Genomic DNA, 12,852 nt, shown 5'->3' with positions numbered 1-12,852 from the left:
CCTTGTACTGGTGATGGTGTGTAGGAAGAAAACTTAGCTAAAACTTTATAATCCTGTCCAAAGACTGTGTAACTTGGGTGGTAAGAAAGAAAGGTAGAGGAGGAGAACCGTTTTTAGTTTTTAACATAGCTAAAGCTTCATAATCCTGTCCAAAGACTCTGTAATTTTGGTGGTAGGGAAAAGTGGTAGAGGAGGAGAACCACTTTTTATTTTTAAACTAATACATCTGTTGTGATTTTTTTTAAGCCATCAATTCAGGCTGCTATGAAAATTAGTTGGAGCTGCACATTATTTAGAAGATGTTGTGAATAATTACTGTGCTGTATCTGTCTTGAGGGCTTTATACTACAGAGTAGCTCAGTGCTGATGTGTTTAACTTTCAGTGTGGTATTTAAAGTGTTTCCTACTAACTTTGGCCCTGAGTTGTTGCTTTATGACAGCAAGGTTCCCAGGTAACAGGATACAAGATAGGAATAGAAGGATCTAAATATGTATGTATATTTTCCTGCTAAGCATAGGGTTCAGTTGTTGCTGTCTTTAATAAGAATAAATACTGGGTGTAGCCCTGTTATTTATCAAATCCAGCCACAGCATTCCTAATTACAATTGGAAAATACTTTGGTCACAGCAATCTCTCCTTTAACAAGAAAATACTGACCCTACATCAGAAGCTTCCAAGCCTTTACTACCTGGCCAAGAAGCAGGACTGTGTGATGAGAAAGACAGCTTTTCATTCTAAACATCTTGCAGAGCTGTAAACATCTTGCACAGTTAAGTCATAATCCTGCAGCAGTTTGATATTACCACATGGTGTTGATAGAGTGCTTAGTGGCAAATAAAATGCATATGGAACAAATCATCTCTGATGCACTTTTTTATCACCTCAATCATTTTTTCTGTGGTGCAGTTTTGTTTTCCTATATGAAGGCTCATTTTTATGACTTCTTTTTTTAATTTTGTGCCTATTTATTGTTCCCCGTCTCTCATGATCACACATTGTTCTACTGTTATATAAACATTTGAAATAGTATTAATTTGGATTATTTTATTAGAAACGTTATGGGTAGTTTCACTTGTTTCTATTTTTATGTCTGATGAAAGTCTACAGTAGAAGTGTGATCATTTACTCATTGTATCTGACGATTATACAATGCTTATTAATTAAATTATTTCCTATGTCGCTGTCTTATCAGCAAAATGTGAAGGAAAAGAATTCAGTGGAAGGAAATATAAAGAAATTTCCTTAAATCACATAGAACATAACCATAGTGATCATAATCGTTGAATAGATGGATAAAATAAGCTGAGTTTATCTGCCTGCAGGCACAAGTCAATTAATCAAGAAACCACGTTTACCATATTTCTATTTCAGCTAACCAGAAGAGAAAACCCCAGAAGGAAAAATACATATATAATAAGAAAATGCTTCTTTTTATAGGCATTTTATTTCTGCCTTTCGCAAGTCTCTGTAATCCTCTTTGGTCATGTGTGTAGGTGTTTACAAATGCTCTGAAGGGGCACCTCGTGGAAGAGCTCCTGGCAGCTGGGAATTGGCTCCACTGCACACGGCAATGTTATCAGTGCTGTAGGTTTGACTGCAGTACTTCATGCTTTCAGAGAGCAATATTCAAACGGCTTGTCAGGATAAACTTTGTATTATGTATTAGCTGGTACTGGAGCGAGAACGTAGCCTCTGTACAAATAGCCCTTTCTCCCTTTCCTGGCCTTCTCAGAAAAGTAGAAACAGAAATATTTGCACAATTTAGCCAGATATTTCAAGGTATGAGGGAGTACTGTGAAAATACACCTTTTCTTCTTGTCCTTTTTGTGCTTTTTGAGTATGGCGAAGACAGTGGCTCGAAAAGTTAAAGTTTTGTGAGGCATCTGGTAAATCTTTGAGTATTACTGGATGAAATCTATTATTTGTGGACTACCACTCATTCTGTGACCTCTACGGTCAGTCTTACCTGCACTTGTTTACAGTCACATTTTCCTGCTTCCAGTTCTGACAAAAAAGACCATACTGCGTACCTCCCCACTAACCCTTGTTCACAAAATCAGCCGTCGCTGCTGCTGCAGCTCTTGCTGCAATGTGACCACCTTAATGTGATGTCTGACTGCAGGATTACAGAGCAGGCGGTACGGATGCATGCCTACAGTCTCATCTTTTGGCATTGTGCGGTGAGATAATGTTGTCAGCATTCACTCAGGAAATGTTTATGGATGTACAACATCTTCATGAATACAAAGACTATCTCTGATGACACTGTTCAGGTGTAACTGAGTGGTCTTCTGAGGGTGGGTAGGGTAGCTTCAAATGGTACCAGTTGTTCCTTTCACCATGTCCCCTTTGTCGTCTTTTTTACCATGTTAGAGGAAAAGCAGGAGCAGATACGAGTAATAGCCATGATATGGGAATATTCAAGAAGAAGCACTTTACCAATTCCATACAGGACCCAGAACAGCATTTTTTTTTTTACTCTGGAAGCACTTATATTCTATATGGGAGAGACGTTGCTTGCAGGCTGCTGAAGCAGAATTGGTGGACTGAGGCCCAGTAATGGAAGAAATAGCTGGAATAATATGAAACCCTAAAGTACAGTAACAGGATGTATTTTCTAATGTAAAAATTTTATGAAGGCTGGTTTTTGGAGTAGGATGAAATCCCGACTGAATAGCAATTGGCAGTTTGTTATAGCAGCTCTTCCTGAATTTCTCGTAAACTGATACAGGGTTGTTTTGGTTGAGGGTAAACAGTTCCCCAAAGGAAAAAAATGGTATTAACGTGCTCCTAGCTCTAAATCAGAAAGAACTGCCAGTTGTCCTCCTTTAACTGGAGTTTTATTCTAATATCTTTCAGTCCTTCTGACTGCCATCTTTTTTTCCTTTCTCTCCAGATAATTTTAAAGAAGCACATGTGCTCAAAGCTAATCAAAAACTTTTTATCCAAACAGTTTTTATAAAGAACCAAGCTTCTGGCTGGTAGTTCTCCCTTCCTCACTGCATCTTTTACTTTGAAGGCAAATTATTTTAAAGTGAGAAGAAATATTTTGGAAAGCATTTCAATGTCTGGCTGAACAGCTGCAGAATGAAGTGTCTTGGGTTTTGATCTTCTTTAAAATGTCTTTGCATAAATTAGCAGAACGGAAACATTTATAATTTATTGACATGTTTTGACTGTGAGCTTATGTTGCTAACAATCTGATTCAATGGGAAAAAAAAAAAATCATCATAATTTGCCTTTTCCTGCCAGCCTTGAAGTTTATTTCCTTTTCTGTAGCTTCCATCAATTGGGGCTACAGTTGCTTCTCTTGTACCTTGGGACAAAGGACATACTTGATCGTGGCTAGTCGCTATTTTGCATTTATAATCCCAAAATGTTGTCTATCACAAAATCAGACCACAGCCCACAATATTAAGCGATAATCATCCCTGTCTTTTTCATCTGCCTGCTGCTCCGTGCACTCCCACCAGCCTGGCCCTGGGAGATTATTATGGCTTTGGCAGTGTTTACAGATTCAGACCAAACCACCATGGGTTTACTACCAGGGGTTTTCTGGGGGTCTCGGCACCCCTTGTGCGTGGCCCTGCACAAACACGTGGTGATTATTACTGCCTGACCTACAAAGGCACCTCAAAGCTGCAGCGGCAGATACACAGAGCAGAAACTGGAGCTGAGACTAATTAATCTGGTGTGGTGACTCCAAACATCAATTAGCTGGGAACAAATTTTAATCCCTCCTTGAGCTGGGCAGGATTTCGTTTGGTATCAAGAGGTGACAGGCTGTATCATTCACTTGCCACACTTTGTGTTCTGGGAAGAGGCTTATTATATTAAGTCGTAATCTTTTTGGGTTTTGCGCAGACCCAGTCGCCTTGTTTCTGGGAATATGAGCACAGCCACCTAGGACAAAGGATGCTCAACGATATTCCTTCCTTCTTGCTGGGTGCCATTGCTGGCCAGGGTGCCAGCCAATACCCTGAGCTGTGCAGTATTGGAGGCAGCAGCCTGGCCCTGCTGAGCAGCGCCGGCCTGTAGGCCCCTCACAGCCTCACAGCCACAGCACAGAGGCTACCACCGCTCATCCTGTGGGGCGGGCACTGTTAGTGGAAGGAACAAACACACAGCAATCAAAGATGCGTTAATACGAACTTTAAAGTCATGTGTCAGTTCAGGATAGGAGAAGCAAATTATTCTAGAAGAATCTGAACTCATTTACCTTCAGTCTGCACGAGAGCCCTTACTGACCTGTCAGTCCTGCTCTTGGTGCTGTCCGAATCACTTTTAGGTCATGTTTGGCTTCCTTTTTTTTTTATCTTTGCAAAGCTGGGGAATAATAGTTACTGTGCAGTTGAGTGCAATGTCTTGGGTTGTGAAGGGCAGAAAAATATTAACCACAGTTGGCAGAACAGCTGGGACTTGAACAATTAGCCTCTAGACACATGGTTACAGCTCTCCTCCTCAAAGCCATAAGACATTTTGAGGGGGATTGGTTCCTCATTCTCGTTTTGCTCTGCAAAAATTGTGTGAAAGTTGCGAGATTATATATAGTGACAAAACAGCCTATAGCAGTGACCAGAATTATGCTACCTGTGATTAATAAAAAATGACAACACTGCCTGTGTGTGGCCTATCTCAGCAAAGAATCTGGAAGTTACAAATACAGTCTGAACTCTTTCCCAGTGATATCCATGATGAAAGACTCATCACTTTATCTGACACAAGAACAGGCTGCTTGCAGAACTGATGTACAAACTATATGCGTGGTACGGTTAATCTCCCATGAAGCTGCAGCCACACCTGTTTGAAATGCTGCAAAATCCAACAGTTCATGGCCTCGTTACACAATGGCATGAGGCAGAGGTGAGGAGCATCACAGCCACTTCAGTCTGCAGAGGGAACAGGCAAACAGCTACAGATCTGTCTGCATACCTGCGCTTGGCTGCTCATACTGCATAAAACTCTGTAAAATACTGAATGGTGGCTGGTTTCAGGACCTTGGGACAGATGTTTTCTCTTCCTCTGGTTGCTCTTTGACACATCAGGGTCAGGGGGATCAGCTGAGAACACACTCTGTGAAGCATGAGTCCAGCCTCAGTGATCTGGAGGAGTTTCCCCATCTGCACTGTGTACTGAGGGTAAAAGTAAAGCCCCAGTGCATAGCTCTGCAGGATTTCTGAGTTATACAGCAGGCTGAGTATTTGCCTTCATTTTTACCGTGTTGTATGTTTAACCTCCATATAGCCTAAATTCCGTAGGGCAAAAAATGAAACTAAACACTAGCCTAAGAAATGCCTGTATCTTTTGATTTCCCAGGTTCTCTCCAGGAGGTACAGCATGGCACCACGTCTCCTGGTTTCTTTTGAAATTAAGCACCTCCAGCAACTCCATGCCCTCTTCTCACAGCACTGAGGAAGTGATTCATTACTGACGGGGAGAGAGGACAGAGTGCAATCAGTATCTGTTGCGACTTGATTTCTATACCCCGTTTTATTTGCTTTCTTTTTCTAAATAGGAAAAGTTCCTGTGAAGGGGTGGTGTGTCAACTTTGTGATCAGATATGGCCTACAACAAAATAAATGTGGAAGTGATGAGGAAGACCTTATGTTTACTCCCTGAATATTTTTATTTAGTGTAAGGCAAAGGTCATTCTGGAGATACACGTCAAGAATTCTCATGGGGCAGGCAAACATCCAATGTAACCAGAGAACCAGGAGGTTTACAAAGGATTTAAACAATAAGGTGGAAAATAGGCTGTATTTTTGGAAATTTTCTATTTAAATTAAAGGACAGTCACCTGGATTGTGTTTTCTGAGGTGGGCAGTGCACGCATTGCAGAAAACATGTGGTGTAAAATGATTTCCTCTATTACCGTTCAGAGATGCAGCACTAGTAGCCCACCATTCTTCCCCTCCTTGTGGTAGGGTGAAATGGCACTTGGCAGGCACCTACATGCTACACTGCAAAAACATACATCTAAAAGAACAAGTCTTAACAGGTATAAGAGATAATACCAAATTCTGAATCACTTTCTGAAACCTTGTTTTCCCTTGAGGTTTCTCACTCCTGCTGAAATTGGAAGGAACTGGACTATAAGTTACTGCTGAGGTCACTGTAATCAGGAAGTGTAAATTAAAAAAGAGCCTTTTAAGCATTGTGTATTTACATTATGTAAAATGTGCTTCTCCTTTGCTCTCGCCACCTTCCTCTTTGTCTAATTCTGAATGACATCAGTTTTCTTCTGTGTCAAGGTTTCAGAGTTTGTATACTAAGAAATAAACAAAAGATGAGGCAAGGAAAGCTTGCTTCTTGAAGCTATTGCCTTCTTATCTGGTAGGCAGATACGACGGATCAAGAATCCAACTGGATGGGGATTTGGGATACATTTCCATTTTCATCTAATTGGATAAAAAAATGTATCTGGTGAAAAGGTGTCGCTGGGAATCAGCCTAAGTCAAATCAGTAGTTTCAGGGTCTCTCTCCTGTTCCAACTATGCACAAAAGAGCATCTCTTTACTGTTGTCAGTTGCTGCTCTTTTTCACTGTGAAAAGGCTAGAGGTAAAATGGCAAAGCAAGGTGCCCTTTTAAGGGGTAACAGCCTGGTGAGGAGCACTGACGGAATTGCTACTGGCATTTACTTATTTTTTAAAAGCAGAAGTAGGTGTGATCTGCTTCAATAGATGGTGTAAATACCTTCCATAAGCAAAACGGATAAAGAACATATAAGAATTTGTCTTGGCACATCCAAGGGAAGCCTCCAACATTTACAAATGGATAATGTAGTTCCGAAGGGGTGCTTACAAGCTGGTCATAATACAGCTCATACCAATTTTGGTCAAACTTGCATTGTCCACCTTGTAGCAGTTTATCCATTTATAATGACACTTTAGAAAAGCATATAGTTTTGTGACAGAATTTCTGAATAAGCAGATAATGTCAAATTTGACTATTGCCTATGCTAGGTTCATTTTGGACATGAGGTCCTAAAACCAAACTTTTGATCTCGCTTCTAGAAAAACACAGAGTTGTATCAGATACTCAATGACTGACTCACCTGCAGTTCTTTATTCTTCTGTGTATTCTCCATCCTCACTGTTGGGGTATTTTGTCTTTTCCCACCCAGCAAACTAAAATATTGTAAGCATTACTGATTACTAACAGAAGAATCAGTACTAGCAAGCAATCAAATCTGAAGTATCTGAGTTCCTCAGACATTTGCTAGACAGTCTCGGGCTGTCTTTCTGCTGCTGGTAATCTGTCAAACCTTCAGTGTTGCACTGCAGAACAGGGTTGTAGCACTGTTGCCTTGCCCAGGCACACAGGACACTGATGCCTGGCAGTCAGCACTTGCCATGATGTATGCAACCAGTGCTGCTTTGAACAGGACAGGACTGGAGACAACCTAGTACTTAGCACATGAATATTGCCAAGTGCTTTTTGTACTCATTTCCATCACTTCACAGCTCTCAGGTTGTGGCTGATCCTGTGAATACTGAGACAGTGACACTGTTACATGTAAGAGAGGTGAATGAGGTGAAAAGTAAATCCATTTAGGCTCACTAAAATAAAGCTGTAAAATCATTATCAGGTTTGCATGCTAGCTCCTAGATACAAAGGAAAAAAACTGTTCCAAGAGCTTTTGTCTATACAGGAGGTGACCTTTCCATAGTCTAGAACTGTTAATACAGTCACCTGCCTCCTTACTGCCACTTCTGCCTCTGGGATTAGTTTGGAGTGCAGCTGGATGCAGGACAGCATGGCTAAAACTATAATGGCATGCAACACCCCTGTTCCCAATGATGCTCTTGGTTGCAGTAACATACTAGAAAATCGCTCTAAATGACTACTGACAAATATGTTACAGTGGCTGACTGAATTAAGGAGAAGAGATGAAACAGTAGGCACTGAAAGGCATACACTGAAACTTTGGAACATTATGTCATTAGGCAATAGTACCAGCATAAATAAGTACGTGTTTTTCCCTTCCCTTCCCTTCCCTTCCCTTCCCTTCCCTTCCCTTCCCTTCCCTTCCCTTCCCTTCCCTTCCCTTCCCTTCCCTTCCCTTCCCTTCCCTTCCCTTCCCTTCCCTTCCCTTCCCTTCCCTTCCCTTCCCTTCCCTTCCCTTCCCTTCCCTTCCCTTCCCTTCCCTTCCCTTCCCTTCCCTTCCCTTCCCTTCCCTTCCCTTCCCTTCCCTTCCCTTCCCTTCCCTTCCCTTCCCTTCCTGTAGTGACAATGCTCACTTCCCATAGACAGTTCTTTCCAAGTGCCTTTGTGCTCAGTCATCACCTCAGACACTGAAGGGCAGATCAGTCACAGTGTTTGCTGAATCCTTGCCCTTCCTGCTTGAATTGCCCACAGGGAAGGCAATTAATTCAGGCATCTTGTAAACAGTAAGGACCATTTTTTGAGCACCAATCAAAAATAATTACATTATTTTAACCAAAAGTTCTAACTAGAATTTATCATTAGGTTTCTCATTTTACTTAAAACTTTCTGTACTACACTGATTTTTATAGTATGCTGAAGTATAGATTGCCATGACCAAAAATTCTGTACTATTTTACAGTAGTGCTTTAATTAGGAATTGCTCCTAAGTGTGCCATGGGACTGCCTCCCTTGTACAGAGGCCAGAAATGAAGCAGAGCTCCATCCCTCCAACATGCTGACTCATTTAACTCTGCTCTGCTGGTACATAAGTCAGTAGCATTTACCTCTGCGAAACATAAAATTCCTTTCTTTTATAGCTCTCAGGCAACAATATTTCTCCTCTTGCAACTGGCCATGCACCTAGAACATAATCTCCTTCTTAGCAGTTAATTTTAGAAAGGAGAATAAATAGTAGTGTGTCAAGATTATATATATATATAGCATCTTGGTGTACTGCAGTTTTGTCCTAAGGTGTTTGTTATTTGGCAATGACAGAGAAGTGGGTTGTTGGGTTTTTTGTTTGTTTGTTTGTTTTCTTTTTCTTGTTGAGAAGTAAGACTTTACTTTGAACAGCTCACTGCTTCTCTCACTGTAGAGAGAAACCCTCAGAAATCAAGGAGGGTTATCCTGTTTCAGATTTGATTTCACTTTCTATGGTGGGTGCATACAAGAGCCGCTCTGAAAGTAATGCCTCCTATTTTGTTATGTTGGTTCACAACGTCAGAGGTGGATGCTGGTGGTGTGGCAGTAGAGGGTGGACCTTACCACCAATATTCCATTCCATGTTGTTGCTGTGTGACAGATGGCAGCAGAGGGGCACTCTGACAAAGTGGCATTTGACGTGGAAGCAGGTATGAAGCGAAGATGTGTCACTGAATTCCTCCATGTGGAAAAAATCGCACCACTGACATTCATCAACACTTAGTGAATGTTTCTGGAGACCAAACAGTGGATGTGAGCACAGTGAGGCTGTGGGTGGTGCATTTCAGCAGTGGCAACACTGACAGTGGGTTACCTCTGCTGGTGCAGATTTTTATGAATGCGGCTCTTTACCTCTGGCAAAAAAGCATAGCTAATAGTGGTGGCCATGTCAAAAAACGATGTTTTGTAGCTGAGAATTTGCTCTATCAAACAGTGTTATTTTGCTCTTTGTACCTGTTGTAGTTTCCATGGAAATAAACAGAAGGCATTATTTTTGAAGCAACCTACCTATGTTTGACACAGTTAATCTGGAGCCAAACAGCCACAAAGTAGAAATGATCTTTTCTTCTTTGAGTTAATAACTGAAACAGCCGTTTTCAGAGCACATTGTAGGAGGAAATACATGTGCCAAGTGCAGGTTTCTATTCCACAAGTTGTACAGTTTTAGTGAACATGAAAAAATAAATGCAAAATTTGTGAGGACTTATGTTGGTTGAAATTGAATCATGAATCTTTGGTGAATGGCAAAGGTGCGAGTCTGCTTCATTTGTTATGGTCTGTGTGCAAAGAAGGTAAGGAAAATTCCAGGCCACTACTGCTCAACTCTTTTTTAGATATGGCAAAGTGGGTGTTTAGAGGCACCGTTTAGATTTAATAGCTTTTTGTATGTGGCATGCACCAATTGGTTGAATTTGCTGTATTTATTATTTTCTGGATGTGTTGGAGGCTTTGGTATCTTTGTTGTTGCTTTCCTTTTTCTTTTTTCCTCACCCATTAGTCAAATACATCTTTCACTCCCCCTTAAGTGTTGAACTCTAAGCCTATCTAACCAAAAGGAAGCAATTTACCACAGTGTATGTAAGGCAGAAATCACTTCTCTACTGAGAGAAATCAAATCCTTCAGGAAAACCAGCAGACCAAAGGGGGCATTGAGACAGCAGCTCTGGGAGGAACCGGTGCTTTGCAGAGGCCAGGGCCTGCCGCCACAAGGGACTCAGTGCTGTCCTGAAGACCAGCCTGCTAGCCTGGGCCTGGCCATCTTAACATCAGCCTGTGGTTTCCTGGGTGGAGCTGGCCTGCTAGAAATACAGGTAAGCATGCTGCAACTGGCCCAAATACCTGTGGGGAGACTTACCCCATATCCTCCTCATTCTATCGGGAAGAGCTCCAGGCTGCTTCTATGACTCTCCATAAGGAAACGGTCTCTCATCCCACCCCAAACACCACACAGGACAGCTGAAATCCCAGGCCATTCTATTTCATGGCTACCTGCTGCTCAGAGCCTTTCCTTAGTGTTTCTTTCTCAGATAATCAAGTAGGGATCCCACACAGCTGCTTTCCCTGAAATCCCTCTGGCATCCCTGCATGGTTCTCCTCAAGGATGAGGGCTTACAGCCTACAGAGCAAGGGATGCGAGGCAGGCAGCTCTTCACCTAGAGCTGCCCTTAAACATCCAGGGCTCAACCTGTTGTTAACACCTGCTAAGCCTTTTCCTCCTTTTCTTCTACCTTATAATGTAGTCTGGATTTAACAAAAGGGCTTTTGCTTGCTACTTTTTTGCAATTTAATCTCCTTTGTATGTTGTAGCACCAGTAGTTCTTGATCAAGGTGTTGAAACCTTGCATTTTGTTTTCAGCATTCTTTGAACAAAGGAGTATGTCTGACTGGTATAAAGATCCTACTTTCCAAGACCAAAACAGTTTATCATCCTCTGCTCTTCTCAGTGTGCTCTCAGCTTTTATTCTCTCTCTTATTAAAGGCTGCTGTGCATAACTCTGGTTTGTTGTTTACAGAGATGTAATTGTCAGAATGGTTAAGAGATTCTGCTCTTATATCCATTTCTGACCTCTATTAACTGCCATCTCAAGTTTATTTCCGTGTATATCCAACCTCCAATTCCAGTTTGCACTGTCATTAGTTCCCTGTGCTTTTTACTTGGAGTTGCTGTGAACCCACTGCAGCGATAATTCAGGAGCTCTCCCACCTACCTACACAAAGTTTTGCAGATGACATTGAAGACGTGCCCCCATCTACAAGGCTTGGGGGTTGCCGTGCTCTCAACTAAACAAGCAGGTGTTGACAAGCAACCCAAAAACAAATGCTCCAGAAACTGCTGGAAGAGGCAGCAGTTAAACTCTCAAACACAGGGGGGCTGATATTTTTGTTGCCAGGCAGAAGACCTGACAAGAGGGGAGCTGAATGAGTTTTGACCCTTCTTCAGGTTTTGCCCTTCAGTTAAGAAACCCACAGAAGGCTATTTTTTCCAGAACAAAATCACAGATAGGGATGAAAGAGAGACTGCAGTAAAAGTAAAAGAGAAATGATTAGGAGAAGAAAAGAAAGAAAACCCCAAACAACAACAACAACAAAGAAAAACAGAGAAAATCATTGTCTGTTCCCTTTGAATCTGCTACCAATTTCTTTGATCTGTTTTTGGAGTTGTGGTCCCTCAGCTGAGGAAGATGAAGCAATGTCTCTCAATAAGCTTTGAAGAGGTATCTGTTGTTCAGTTTGTTTATACCAGACATCCAAATTCATTATCTTTTCTTATTCTATCAATGTACTAGACCTGGAGAAAAGGGGAAAGACAAGCAGTCATTATGCTAATACAGCTTGATTAGTGTGTGAAACTGAAGCTTAAAATCAAGTGCCTCCTATCATTTTGACAGTTGGCCCAGCTACTATTATGAAATCCTTTCCTTGCTGTATGGCATGATGGCTGAAAATAGTCAATTGCTTGCATTTCAGCTCAGTATTATGTTTTCTTTGCTATTTATGTGACAGCTGTTAAACAATGCTATGCGATTTTATAAAGACCAAATCATCCACACAAGTAGCCCCACTGAGCTGGATTTCTGCTCAGTAATACAGGGGTAAATGCAGATTAGCTCCTTCAAAGGCAATGGAATAATTCCAGATTTACAGTGGTGTAACCAGGTCATAAACATTATTATGACTATTTCTGAGGAAAATCAAACAAACAAACAAGCAGACGTTTGCTTAAACTCTCCTGGGAGAGTCTGGAAGGAATTGTTTTTGAGGTTATCATAAGCGATGGTATAGGAGGCAAGAAAAACTGACTGTGAAAGCTCTGAACCAGTAGTTGCTAATGAAGCAAAATTGCCAGATACCCCAGCAGGGAATTTGGTAAAGAAAGAGGGATCTCAGTACTATATGTAGGTCTGTTGTCAGAGCACCAAAGGAATAACTGTATAGGGAAACTGAGCGACTGCTGTGAGTAAATTTACAAATTATTCAGGAGAAACAGTAAATGTAACAGGTAAGAATCACTGGCTTTAATGCACTGCTTTTTGCATTTCATGTTAGCTTATAAGCCAGCCTACCATTTAGATGACAACACACTAGTCTGAGAAACTACTGCCTGGGAAGAAAGCCAGGAGCTAAGAAAATTAGTAAAGGGAGAAAGCATGTTTCATAAATGCTGTGCTTCAAAGAAGGTATGCTGTAGCCCGATATTTTTACAGTTTCCTTGGGACTGATT

At 41.4% G+C, this 12,852-nt stretch overlaps 1 protein-coding gene across 1 annotated transcript in view; it reads left to right on the top strand.

The window, feature by feature from the left end:
• LOC124417944 overlaps positions 1-12,852 on the top strand; it is a 44,811-nt gene that overhangs the window by 16,583 nt on the left and 15,376 nt on the right. Inside the window, exon 4 of the mRNA XM_046940881.1 lies at positions 10,187-10,441. Within this exon, the coding sequence (XP_046796837.1) occupies positions 10,187-10,441 (255 nt within the window). The remainder of the gene's footprint in view (positions 1-10,186; positions 10,442-12,852) is intronic.

Source organism: Gallus gallus, chromosome 4 (assembly GCF_016699485.2).
Source record: "Gallus gallus isolate bGalGal1 chromosome 4, bGalGal1.mat.broiler.GRCg7b, whole genome shotgun sequence".
NCBI classification, from domain to species: domain Eukaryota; kingdom Metazoa; phylum Chordata; class Aves; order Galliformes; family Phasianidae; genus Gallus; species Gallus gallus.
The sequence above is the reverse complement of the archived record's forward strand: the minus strand, read 5'-3'. Positions and strand labels throughout refer to the sequence as shown.